This window comes from Erpetoichthys calabaricus, chromosome 9, assembly GCF_900747795.2.
Source record: "Erpetoichthys calabaricus chromosome 9, fErpCal1.3, whole genome shotgun sequence".
Classification (NCBI taxonomy): domain Eukaryota; kingdom Metazoa; phylum Chordata; class Cladistia; order Polypteriformes; family Polypteridae; genus Erpetoichthys; species Erpetoichthys calabaricus.
The window spans coordinates 110,853,343-110,867,133 of record NC_041402.2 but is presented as its reverse complement, the minus strand read 5'-3'; the positions used below and the strand labels follow the sequence as shown (position 1 = coordinate 110,867,133).

Below are 13,791 nucleotides of genomic sequence, written 5' to 3'. Positions count from 1 at the left end.
ATTAAACTAAAATGAAGCTATGACAAACCCATGTTAAAGTAATGTGTTTTTAGCAGTGTTTTAAAGTGCTCCACTGTATTAGCCTGGTGAATTCCTATTGGCAAGCTATTCCAGATTTTACATGCATAACAGCAGAATGCCGCCTCACCACTTCTTTTAAGTTTAGCTCTTGGAATTCTAAGCAGACACTCATTTGAAGATCTAAGGTTACGATTTGGAGTGTAAGGTGTCAGACATTCTGAAATATAAGATGGAGCGAGATTATTTAAGGCTTTATAAACCATAAGCAGTATTTTAAAGTCAATTTTGAATGACACAGGTAACCAATGTAGTGACATCAAAACTGGAGAAATGTGCACTGATTTTCTTTTCCTAGTTAAGATTCTAGCAGCTGCATTCTGCACTAGTTGCAATCGATTTATGTCTTTTTTTTGGGTAATCCTGAGAGGAGTGCTTTGCAGTCGACTGAAAACAAAAGCATGAACTAATTTCTCAGCGTCTTTCAATGATATGAGGTCTAACTTTTGCTATATTTCTTAAATGAAAAAATTCTGACCTAGTGATCTGATTAATATGTGATTTAAAATTCAGGTCAGAGTCAACAGTTACCCCTAAATTCTTTACCTCCGTCTTGACTTTTAATCCTAATGCATCAAGTTTATTTCTAATAACCTCATTATATCCATTATTGCCATTCCCTAAAATTTCAGTTTTCTCTTTATTTATCCATCCATCCATCCATCCTCTTCTGCTTATCTGAGGTCGGGTCGCGGGGGCAGCAGCTTGAGCAGAGATGCCCAGACTTCCCTCTCCCCGGCCACTTCTAGCTCTTCTGGGAGAATCCCGAGATGTTCCCAGGCCAGCCGGGAGACACAGTCCCTCCAGCGTGTCCTGGGTCTTCCCCGGGGCCTCCTCCAGGTTGGACGTGCCCGGAACACCTCACCAGGGAGGCATCCTGATCAGATGCCCGAGCCACTTCATCTGACTCCTCTCGATGCGGAGGAGCAGTGGCTCTACTCTGAGCCTCTCCTGGATGACTGAGCTTCTTCTCCTTATTTAATTTGAGAAAATTACTACTCATCCATTCAGAAACACAAGTAAGATATTGTGTCAGTGAATCAACAGAGTCGGGGTCATCAGGTGCTATTGATAAGTACAGTTGCGTGTTATCAGCATAGCTGTGCTAGCTCACGTTATGCCCCGAGATAATCCGACACTAATGGAAGCATGTAAATCGAAAAGAGCTTTGTGGATCACCATATAGAATATCATGTGTCATTGAAGTATAATTACCACAACTAACAAAAGAATTTTCTACCTGCCAGGTAGGATTCAAACCAATTTAAGGCACTGCCAGAGAGGCCCACCCACTGACTAAGGCGATTTCTAAGAATATTGTGATCAATGGTATCAAATACGGCACTCAGATCTAAGAGGATGACGACAGATAAATGGCCTCTATCTGCATTTACCCGCGAGTCATTTACTACTTTAACAAGTGCAGTTTCTGTATTGTGATTTGTTCTGAAACCTGACTGAAACTTATCAAGAATAGCATGTTTATTGAGGTGGTCATTTAGCTACATAATGACTGCCTTCTCTAGAATTTTACTTAAGAAAGGCAAGTTAGAGAGAGGTGTAAAATTTTTCAAAAGCAGAGGAGTCAAGATTATTTTTCTTGAGTAAGGGTTTAACTACAGCAGTCTTAAGACAGTCTGGGAAGACCCCCGTATCTAATGACGAATTTACTATGTCAAGAATACTGTCAATTAGCATGCCGGATACTTCTTTGAAAAAACTTGTTGGTATTGGGTCAATGACGTAGGTGGAGGGTCTCAGTTGAGAAATTATTTTATATAAATTAGGTTAATCTATCCTGGTGAAAGAATTTAATTTGTTTATAATGGAGTACTGGGGCATAAGAGGATCAGTGTTGGGGAGATGTAAAATATTGTTTCTAATATTATTAATTTTTTGATTAAAAAATACAGCAATAGCCTCAAGTTTCACTGGAAGTATTTTGGAGGCATTCCATTGAGTGACATGGGTTTAGCAGACGATCAGTCGTAGAGAATAAGATTCTTGGATTACTAGTATTGTTATTTATAATTCTAGAGAATTAGCAGCGCTTCTCAAGATGGACTATGTTGTTGTATTCTGTTATTTTAACCTTCAATATCTCATAGTGGATAGTTAGTCTAGTTTTTCTCTCATTTACGCTCATCTCTCCGGCATTTTCTCTTTAAATCGGACACTGTTTGGGTCTTCCATGGTATAACAATGCTAGAAGATTTTTTAACTGTCTTTTCAGGTGCAACCTTACTATTTACATTATCCTCGCTTTTGTAGTTGGCACTACAAACGGAATGGTTGCTTAGAATGTTTGTAAATTTTGAAGCTGCTGATGAATCAAAGCGTTTTTTAACAATATGGTTCTCGTGAAAATTTTCTATCATTATTTCTATATTAAATAGTAAAAGAAAATGGTCTGATAGACCAATATCAATCCTCTGCTTCACATCAACTTTTAGTCCTTTAGTAATTACTAAGTCTAACGTATGACCTGCTTTTGTGTGTAGGCTGACTAATGTGCTGTCTCAAATCAAAAGATACCAAGTCTTTATGTATGATGTCCGACGTTTTGTGCAGCTGTTGCTTTGGTGTTGGTCCGGGTCAAATGGAGTATTCTTCATTCATTGGAGTGCAGTCTTTCTCTTTGTTGTTAGATCCTTGTCAGTGCAGTGCGGCTGCTTCAGCTTGGCTTCTACTGTCTTTTGCCATTTCATAGGGAAAAGGCATTATTCTTTCTAGCATAAGACTTTACATGCTGAAGTTCCTTTCTTGGAAGTAATGGCTGCCCCTAAGCAGACAGGAGAGAATCCATTGAAGATGATCCTCACACTGGATGGCCAGTGGAAGCAACTGCAACAGAAATATGCAAGAAAGACAAATTTAAGGTTTCCCAAATAGCTGAAGAAATGGGAATCTTGGCAGTTTGGAACATAATTCATGAAAAGCTGGACAAGTCAGAGGTCAGTGCAAGATGGATTCCAAGAATGCTAACGCCATTTCAGAAAACCACAAGGATGCAGTGCTGTCAGGACAATTTGGAGAAGCTTCATGAAGACCAAAGGAAATTTTTTCTATCATTTGGTGACTGGAGATGAGACTTGTGTTACCACTGCATTGACTCCATTTGTTACTCAGGATCTTTGTGGTAGACCCAAGTCATCCCCCCACCCTAAAAAAGTTAAAGACCGAAAAATCTGCAGGCAAAGTCATGGCAACTGTCATCTTTGACATTGAAGGACATTTGCTTCTGGAGTTCATGCTGTACAAAGCAATCACAACCAGGGAGAGTTACACCAACACTATGATATCTTTGTGGGAGTTGATCAAGGAGAAAAGATGAGGAAAACTCGCAGCAGTTGTGCTGCTTTTTCACAACAATGTGCCGGTTCACATGTCACGTCAATCACAGGCTGCCATCTGAGATTGTGGGTTCCAGCAGCTGAACCATCTACCTTACAGTCCTGGCCTGTCTCCCTCAGATTATTTCCTGTTCCGAGTTTTCAAGAAATCAGTCTATGGACAGCAGCTTTCAAGTGATGAAGACGTCAAGGCAGGTGTGACATCCTGGTTTGAAGGTCAGATTTTTTTTTCCCCCTCCCCAAAGGGGTTAAAGTCATTGCAGGAAAAATGAAAGAAGTATATACAGCTATCTGGGACTATATTGAGAGGAAAAAAATAATTTTTTGAAAACTCGTTTCTTTCCTACTGAAGATTGTAGCTTTTAGGTTCAGAGATAAGGATCCAGATATTTTCAGTCATTTTGGAGAGTTCTTCCTCCCTGAGATACTCTGCAGGGAGTTCAGTGAATGTCCAGCAAGTATCCCAGAGATAGCTTCTTCAGGATGGAGCAGAGAGTTTTAAGGGAAGGTCAAAGCTTCTCCTGATTTGGGTTAAAGTCACTTTCAACTGCAAAATCAGTGTGTTCTAATAGGCGAGTTATTCTGCCCATTTTAGTTACAGGTCTTTGTCCCTGAGTCCATTTTCTGCCTTCTGGCTCAAGAAGTTTACAGAGGGACCTCTGGAGAGATGTCAGTGTAACTCTGATTTATACTTTTATTATCCGGCAGATCCTGGTACATGCTGGAGTTTAGCCAGTTAGTTTGGAATGCAAGTGGGGGAATGGGCAGCTGGATGCTTACATCCCTTTCAAATCTGCTTTCTTAACAAGCCTGGTGTGCCACTAAAACTTAGCAAAATGGGTAATGCCCACTTTGTTCTACATCACCAAGACAGAATTAAGAGTTATCACTGAAAGTACTTAAATCGTGAGTGATATAGTTTGCTTCATTTAATGAATTTAATGTACATGTTTAAACCCACTTAATATCCTTGCTGGACACTGCCTTTTTTGGAAGCTGGAGTTCAATTCCAATACAGTACAAGTATTTTCATAAAATTACAATTTTTTATAAAAATGTAAGAACAGAATTCTTACAAAAAAGTTAAATCTTCTTTTTTTTTTTTTTTTTTTTTTTAAACATATCCCTCAGGTTCCCGGTTGGATTAATATTTTCTAACCATTTAGCGTTTAGAGTTTTTGCCCTCTCAGATAGTACAAAGAGAAGTTTTAGACAGGCTGGTTTCACATTGAGATTTTTGTAAAAGCACTTTACTTATGTTAGCCATCTTTGTCACTTCCATTTACTGAACATTTGGCAACTTAACAGTGCAGCAATTGACATTAGGCATTTAACAGTTGTACTTAATCTTCATTAGATATAAGGTAAATAAATGTAATAAACATAGGATGCAAATCAAATGTGACTGGCAACTATACAACAAAGCAGTGCTAATCTCTAACAAAGACCTATAGAGTAACCATTTACATGTATTTACAACTTACACAAACTTTCATGAAGTTGTTTGCAGTTTCCTATTCTTGTTATGCATGTGGATGTCCTCAAACACTGCACATCCTATATTCATAGTATAAGAGTGAATACCATGTCATTTCACTGTGTTAAGAGACTGGTGTCCTGCTTAGGAATGTTTCCTACCATGAGTCTAGTGTTGCTCTTTTTTGCTTTTATGTAACTTAATTGACACTGTTCTAGTAATTATGTAGTACTAGGGTGTTGTACCGTGTTAGCCATTATGGCTTTTCTCTAGTAATTATGGATAATTTCAATATTGTTTTAACAAATTTTTTTGATCCATGTAGAACCATTTAGTGTAAAGTATATGTCCACAAAGGCAACAACCTCATGACACTAGAACCCAGGAGTGGTACTCAATGTGCTTTCCATAGTGTTTCTGCATAAGTAATAGGGAGTTTTGTAAGAAACAAAAATAAAGTAAAGCTTTAATCAAACTTTGAACCACCAGGATAGTCCACACAACATTGCAGTCATACAGTGACCCATTACTGCAATTGGTCTTTTACAGTCTTTTACTGTCTTTTACAGTACTGTGCATTTTTTGGGAACAAATAAAACATTGCGCAGTAATTTTGTATTAAATAATGTACAGAATAAACTTTATCAGAACAAGAATGTTAAAACCATGCTACTGTATGGCAGTTCATGATGTTAATAGACTTTGATTCCTAAATAATTTTATGATGGTAAAGAAATACTGTTGTGTATTTTTTTCCTAGTATTTAGCTGTGACATTGGTATCATCTACAATTACACATTTCTTTTTTCTTGTAATTTGTCCATAAGCGTATTAAGCAATACAATTAAATGTATTATTAATAGTGCTGTTTCCAACTACGAAACTTTAGGTTTATTCCTGAACAATGCCTCTTGTTCATTAATGACAATAATAGCATTGTAAAAGCAATAAAAACCTAACCAGTGCAACTTAAATTCTATAACTAGAAAGGATTGTCACTAAGCATTAGCAGGGATTCAAACACAAAGCTTTTGTGGTAAAAGCTTAACTATATCATATGCCGTTTCAGTTATTTCATATACATCACTTTTGAGCTGTTGCACATACAGTACTGTGCAAAAGTTTTAGGCAGGTGTGAAAAAATGCTGTAAACAAAGAATGCTTTCAGAAATATAAATAATGATTGTTTATTGTTATCAATTTACAAAATGCAAAGTGAGCGAACAAAAGAAAAATCTAAATCAAATCAATATTTGGTGTTACTACCTTTTGCCTTCAAACCAGCATCAATTCTCATATGTACACTTGCACAAAGTCAGGGATTTTGTAGGATTATTGTCAGGTGTATGATCAACCAATTATACCAAACAGGTGCTAATGATCATCAGTGTCACACATAGGTTGAAACACAGTCATTAACAGAAACAGCTGTTTAGGAGGCTTCAACCTGGGTGAGGAACAGCCAAACTCTGCTACCAAGGTTAGGTTGTGGAAGACAGTTTCATGTCATGGCAAGATTGAGCACAGCAACAAGACACAAGGTAGTTATACTGCAACAGCAAGGTCTGTCTCAGACAAAGATTTCAAAGTAGACTGGGGTTTCAAGATGTGCTGTTCAAGCTCTTTTGAAGAAGCACAAAGAAACGGGCAACGTTGAGGATCGTAGACGCAGTGGTTGGCCAAGGAAACTTATTGCAGCAGATGAAAGACACATCAAGCTTATTACCCTTCAAAATTGGAAGATGTCCAGCAGTGCCATCAGCTCAGAACTGGCAGAAACCAGTGGGTCCCAGGTACACCCATCTACTGTCCGGAGAAGTCTGGCCAGAAGTGGTCTTCATGGAAGAGTTGCAGCCAAAAAGCCATACCTCCGACGTGGAAACAAGGCCAAGCGACTCAAGTATGCACGAAAACATAGGAACTGGGGTGCAGAAAAATGGCAGCGGGTGCTCTGAACTGATGAGTCAAAATTTGAAATATTTGGCTGTAGCAGAAGGCAGTTTGTTCGTCAAAGGGTTGAGAGGGTTACAATAATGAGTGTCTGCAGGCAACAGTGAAGCATGGTGGAGGTTCCTTGAACGTTTGGGGCTGCATTTCTGCAAATGGAGTTGGAGATTTGGTCAGGATTAATGGTGTTCTCAATGCTGAGAAATACAGGCAGATACTTATCCATCATGCAATACCATCAGGGAGGCGTATGATTGGCCCCAAATTTATTCTGCAGCAGGACAACGACCCCAAACATACAGCCAAAGTCATTAAGAACTATCTTCAGCGTAAAGAAGAACAAGAAGTCCTGGAAGTGATGGTATGGCCCCCACAGAGTCCTGTACATGAAGAGACAGAAGGATGTGAGGAAGCCTACATCCACAGAAGATCAGTGGTTAGTTCTCCAAGATGTTTGGAACAACCTACCAGCCGAGTTCCTTCAAAAACTGTGTGCAAGTGTACCTAGAAGAATTGATGCTGTTTTGAAGGCAAAGGGTGGTCACACCAAATATTGATTTGATTTAAATTTCTCTTTTGTTCATTCACTGTATTTTGTTGATTTGATGAAAATAAATGATTAACACTTCCATTGTTGAAAGCATTCTTTGTTTACAGCATTTTTTCACACCTGCCTAAAACTTTTGGACAGTGCTGTATATTGTGAATAGTTTACTGCCAGTAAAGCTTAATTCCAAAGTGAGGACAGTCCACACCAATTGGATGAACAGGAAACTGGGAGCTGTGAATACTGTGTGATGATAGAATGTGTTTTGTTACTCAAATATGTAGTGTTCAGTGTTGATTAAACTATATAATTATATTATTGCAGATATCAGAAGCAGGCTTAATAGAAATTCTGGAAAAAGTTAGTCTGCAGACTCAAAAGAAGACAACGGTAAAGGCAAGTATCACTTTTTTACTTTTGCTGTGAGTGAAATAAAAGTTCAAAATTGTACACTAATAAAGGCAATTATTAAATAATACTCATAATATTATTATTATTAAATAATTCCTCCCATATAAGTAACATTTCGCGGACTGCCTTCTTCCATCTCTGAAACATTTCTAGACTTCGTCCTGTTCTTACGCAACACAGTACTGAAGTATTGATTAATGCCCGAGTCACCTCACATATAGATTACTGTAATGCTATTCTATCTGGCATCCCACAAAAACTTTTCCATTGCTTACAACTTCTTCAAAATTCTGCTGCCAGGATAATAACATGCTGTTCTAATTCCACTGAACATATTACACCGATTCTCTCTCAGCTTCACTGGCTCCCTGTTAACTACAGAATACAATACAATATACCGCTCTTAACATTTAAAGCTCTCCACATAGCATTCGAACATTCTTAGCCAATAATGCAATACTGTGTCCGCGTTTGCCACGTTATGTTCTAACTACAGAGGCAGAGTCCCATTGCATGGTTCTAACTTATATTGAGTCAAGGTATTGACGCAAACACCATACATATGGGGTATTGACACGAACACCATACATGCGGATACTATCAAATTATATATAAGGATAGTTACTTATTATAAAATGTAATTCATTCACAACTTTGTGTTACTATTGCGTTACTTTTGTAAGGGAAAAAAAATCACATTTCACTGATAGGCATATGTTACTAAATCCTAAGCCCAGAGCCAACTCATGGCAATATTTAGATGTGTGGAAGCAAAAAAAGTGTGCGTCCATATTCTGAAAGCAGGAAAAAGGTTCAAAGTTACTTTAGATTTTAATAAATTTACCCATCACCATGATATAGTGTCCTCCAGGATCAGATGCTGCTTCTCATGCTACAAATAACTTTTTTTTTATGTACAGTGGAACCTCGGGTCACGACCGTAATTCGTTCCAAAACTCTGGTTGTAACCCAATTTGGTCGTGACCCGAAGTAATTTCCTCCGTAGGATTGTATGTAAATACAATTAATCCGTTCCAGACTGTACGAACTGTATGTAAATATATTTTTTAAAGATTTTTAAGCACAAAAGTAGTTAATTATACCATAGAATGCACAGCGTAATAGTAAACTAAATGTAAAAACATTGAATAACACTGAGAAAACCTTGAACAGAGAAAAGTAACATTGCAAGAATTCATGCTATAGCATTACGAACCGCTCGCTGTAAACACTTTTTTTTTTTTTTTTTATGAGTTTTAAGCACAGGGAAAACATGAACATTTGGAAAATCCGTAATTTAATAAACTACCAAGATAAGTAACATTGCAACAATGCACGCTACGAACCGATCGCTGTAAACAGTAGTGAAGTGGAGGTTAAAATCCAATAGAAAAAAGTCTTCATTAAATACAACAAGGTTAAAACAATGCTCGAATCAGTCTCTTTAAAAACAAGCCCGGTGCATTCTTTAACTGCCTTCTCGGCATTACGTGGCTAGCCCTCTCTCTCTCTCTCTCTCGCTCTCGCTCGCTGCACAGAGAGAGACTGAACACATGCGGAAATCATCGGCGCATACGAACTGGAAGTTGAGACTGGCTTGTTCATCACCCGAGTGTGTGGTTGTGAACAGATGCAAAAGTTTGGCAAACCTTTTGGTCGTAACCTGATTTGTACGTGGTCCGAGACGTTCGCGACCTGAGGTTCCACTGTATTAAGATTCTCACACCTCTAGTTTTCTTTGTATTGCAGGAGTGAAAAAGGCCAATCTAATCTCTTTGCTGGTCCTTCCATGTTAATTGAGTCTCAAATGAAAATAATGGCATTTAGGCCTGTTAGGTGGGAGAATACTATTTTTTTCTCTTTAGATCATGATTGATCATGATCATGAACTTTGATATTCCAGTTTAAAAAGTTCACTGTTTAGACAGAGAGGCACTGCTTCTGAACTTTTGAGGACATCTTGTAATCTTAAGTAAAAGTAGTGCAGCGTTTCAGTGTTTAACCTTGATTTTATATTATTGCCAGGAATTATCACTAAAGAGCTTGTTATGTTGACACTTAACGGGGGGTAAAAACGATAAATAAGAAGCAACTTGCATTCTTCTTCCCAAATTTTGCCTCCCCGAGTGAGGCTAAACCACACTTCACAGGGTCCCAGTCGTACGACATGCCAAGAGACAAGGCACTACAGTTAATGGTTACCCAAATATACATATTAGTTACAGCATATGTTACAATAAAGCTAAACCAAGTTGTAAGCAGGATCTTCTTTGCATTACCAAGACACAATGCAACTCATGCTCATATTTTGAAGGATGTCTAAATCAGTCTATTTAGCTGTTTTTTTTTTTTTTTCTACTTCTCCCGGTGAACTAAAGGTATAGAATTGGCCATCGACAGTTATTTTCAGTTTAGTTGGAGATCAGAGGCTATACCTAATTTCAGCTTTGCGTAAGCGCTATTTAATGCTGTAGAATGCAGCTCGTTTGGCAGCTGTTGAATGAAAGAAATCTGGGAAAATATAAACATGTTTTTTTCAAAAATAATTTCCTCTTTCTTTCTGAGAATTGACATTAATTTTTTTTAACCTGTAGTTTCTTGAATTGGGCAATCTGATTTCTCAGCTTTGAGGCATTTGATCCATGTATATGATAAGCTGCTGAGATTTCAGTGTCCGATTTTTAAAGGGTTCTCCTATTATTTTACAAAGTACTTCAAGTATTAATTTCAATGGGTTTGGACTTTCATGTTTTTCAGGAAATCCCTTAGATTCTGATACAGTTCTTTCTATATCTGTCTTCAAACGCTGCTAATTTATCACAAAGCACTTTGTTCAGATTCTGCAGCAATTGAAGGGGTCAGGTCACCTGTCCTCCTTTAAACAACACCCATGGCTGCACATCATGTTTTATGACTATAAAACTGCAACTTTTATATAATTTACAGCCAAAAACATGCAGAAAATATAGTATTAATTAAATGTCCTGTGAAATCGTATTTTATTAGTGTTCCTGCCAAAAATAATGTGACTATTTCTACCTGTCAAAAGCGGTGTTTTGAATCATGACGAGTTTTCATGACAGTGCTGCTGACAAGCTGTGTGACGTCAAGCAAACACAGCGTTATTAAAGCCAGGAGGCATAAAAAAAAACAAGCAATGCAGTAGCAGATTTTTTTTTATGCAGTTATTTTTGTTTCAATAAAGTATTGTGTTGTGTTACTCCTTAATTTAAAAAGTAATCTTTGTAACTCATTTTACTTTTTATATTTATCCCCAACACTAATCCCAAGATCCCATAATCGATATCCATTTGATGATTTATAGACAAACTCCTCCCGCGATAGATGAGCATAGTTATGGTGATATATCAATAACAATCTTGGCTAACTAAAAAGGATAGGGATAAGTATAACTTAGAGGGAGTACACATTTTAGGAAGGATAGACATACCAGAAAAGGAGGTGTTGTTTATGTCAAACAGAATTTAAATGCAAGTCATCTTCAATTGGGTGCTGAACCCCATCTTAGTGAAGACATTTGGCTTTATCTGGAAAGCATTAGGGAAAGAGGCTTTATTTTTGGAGTGTGTTATAGACCACTCAATGCAGACAGTAATTTCAATGCAACTCTTTTTAGTAATATTAAAACTGTAAGTTTACAGGGATGTATTATAGTCACTGTGGGCTTTAAGTATCCAAATATTAACTGGGATAACTTTGCAAATAGTCAAGCACAAGTGCAGGAGATTTTTTAAGTAATCAGTGACTGCTTTTTAACACAGTATGTTAAAGTGCTAATGTGGGGTGAAGCCTATTTATATTTACTATTTTGTAATAATCAGGATAGAATTGAGGGGATAGAGGTGATTGAACCACTAGGTTCACATGACCATAATATAACACAATTCTCAGTGTGTGTTTTTTTTTTTTTTTTTTTTTTTTTTTAGAATGTGAATGCAGTGATTAAGACTGTTAAGTTTAACTTTGGTACAGCAAATTTTGAGCAGATATATATATATAATAAAGTCTAAGAAGGATAGATAGGCATAAGCTTTTAAGTGGGGAGAAAGTAGAGGAGCAGTGGAACAGGTTTAAAAATTTTTTACATATAATGCAGGACAGGTACATACCTAAATTTGGAATTATTAGGAAATTAAAAAAAACTCCACAATGGGTTAATAAATAGTTGAAAAAGAGGCTGCAAAGGAAAAAAACTCTTAAGGCGTATAAGACTAATATCTGTGAATCATAGGACGTATGAGAACCATTAAAACCATTAAAAAGGGCATTAGGGAGGCTAAAGCCAATTGGGGAGAAATATAGCAATGTGAAAAAAGACTTGGAGATTCTATTTTAGTATTTTAGTAATAAAAGAACAGTCAAGGAGGAGATGAAGTGAATCAGGAATGGCAAAAGTGAAGTAAAAGATAGACCGTGAAATAGTGAATGCTCTAAACTCACATTTTTCTGATAAGTGAGGAAGTAGTTAAACTCCCAGCGGTAAATGGCATTACTAAGAAGGTGCTGAGGGATTTGGAAACTGTGGAGGGAGAAGTACTGCTTAGATTAAACAGGCTGAAATAAAAAAAAAAATCTCCAGGACCAGATAATATTTACCCTCAAGTTCTTAAGGAGGTTAGCAAGCAGCCTGCTATCCAGCCCCCGAACGAGATAGCTGAAGTCAAGTCAGATGCAAAATTCTCAGAGCTCAACTCTATTTATCTGGAATTGTATAGAGTTAATAATATATCGTTATTTGGAATACATACATTTCATGTGTGTTCCATGTCTACAGCGATCTGTGTAAATGTAGGATGACAGGAAATACAAGGCAAGAAGTGTTGAACATAACAAACTTTTTTCATGGTATAATAATGACAAAATGTTGAAGTGTATAATGTGTGAAGACTGAAGTCCAAATATCAAATAAACACTTTCACAAAAGGTATAACAAAATGACGGCGGCCAGCAGGAATGCACAGTGTGCTGGCTGTCTTTGTGAGACAGGTGCGCAGGGGTGGCAGTTGCAGTGAGACACAATATGGTGTGTACCTCCTGTCATCGTAAGAGCCTGTCCTCCCAGGCCAGCGTTGCCATAGGTGCATCAGTTGCACGAATGTGTTCAGTACCACGATCAGCTGGGGACCAATCAGCTGATGCTGGTACCTCACTTTCGTTTTCGATCTACATTTCAAAAAAGATCACTTGCATCAAAATTGGAGTCCTGATTCAGCGTTAATATGAAAAAAGTCATCCACGGATTATTTTGCTTTGAGCATTCACTTTGGTATCTCTCCACATGCTATTTTAGAAGCTGTTTGCTCTTCACTAGTCATGCACGCACAGGGAATCGAGGTCAAATCAACAAAGCTAACTTTCCTTCTAGCAAAAGAACATCGAAAAATGCTGTAACAAGATCACTGATCTCTATCGATTGCTAGCAAGACTGAAGCTTTCAAAATAATAACAAAAACTGTGTTAATGCATGAAAGTAATTGTTGGAGCTGATTAATGCGTTAACGCGATAATAACGCATTAACTTACCCAGCCCTGCTTATAACACAAGAATGGGGTGGGAAAAGAAATCAATATGACATGCACCAAATGCCTTATAATTCAAAATCAATTTGTATCTAAAATACCTTCAAGTTAGTTAGTGCACTATGCTATTGCATATTGAGAATGGAAATTCTACTCCTTTGTCTGTACATTACAGTACTTGTAAGAAAATGCTCTAAATTTATCTGTACTTAATAACATTCTTTTACCCTTAACCTCCTGTTAAGGCTAGATGTTCTTGCACACTCTTTCGTTGATATCTTGAGATGTTTCTTACATCCTTTCCAGAGTGTTGATTCTGTAGAGAAGACACAGTCTGCATACTTTTGTCAGTTAATACCCCTTTTGTAAAGCATATATTAATATGGAACACAACCTGGACTGGAAGCCAGAGCTTATCGCCGGCTTCCATGCTACCT

The 13,791-nt window shown here is 37.4% G+C and overlaps 1 protein-coding gene across 1 annotated transcript in view; it reads left to right on the top strand.

The window, feature by feature from the left end:
- Positions 1 to 13,791, top strand: part of pdcd5 (programmed cell death 5) — a 149,890-nt gene that overhangs the window by 92,013 nt on the left and 44,086 nt on the right. Inside the window, exon 5 of the mRNA XM_028792658.2 lies at positions 7,727 to 7,798. Coding sequence (XP_028648491.1) covers positions 7,727 to 7,798 — 72 coding nt within the window. The remainder of the gene's footprint in view (positions 1 to 7,726; positions 7,799 to 13,791) is intronic.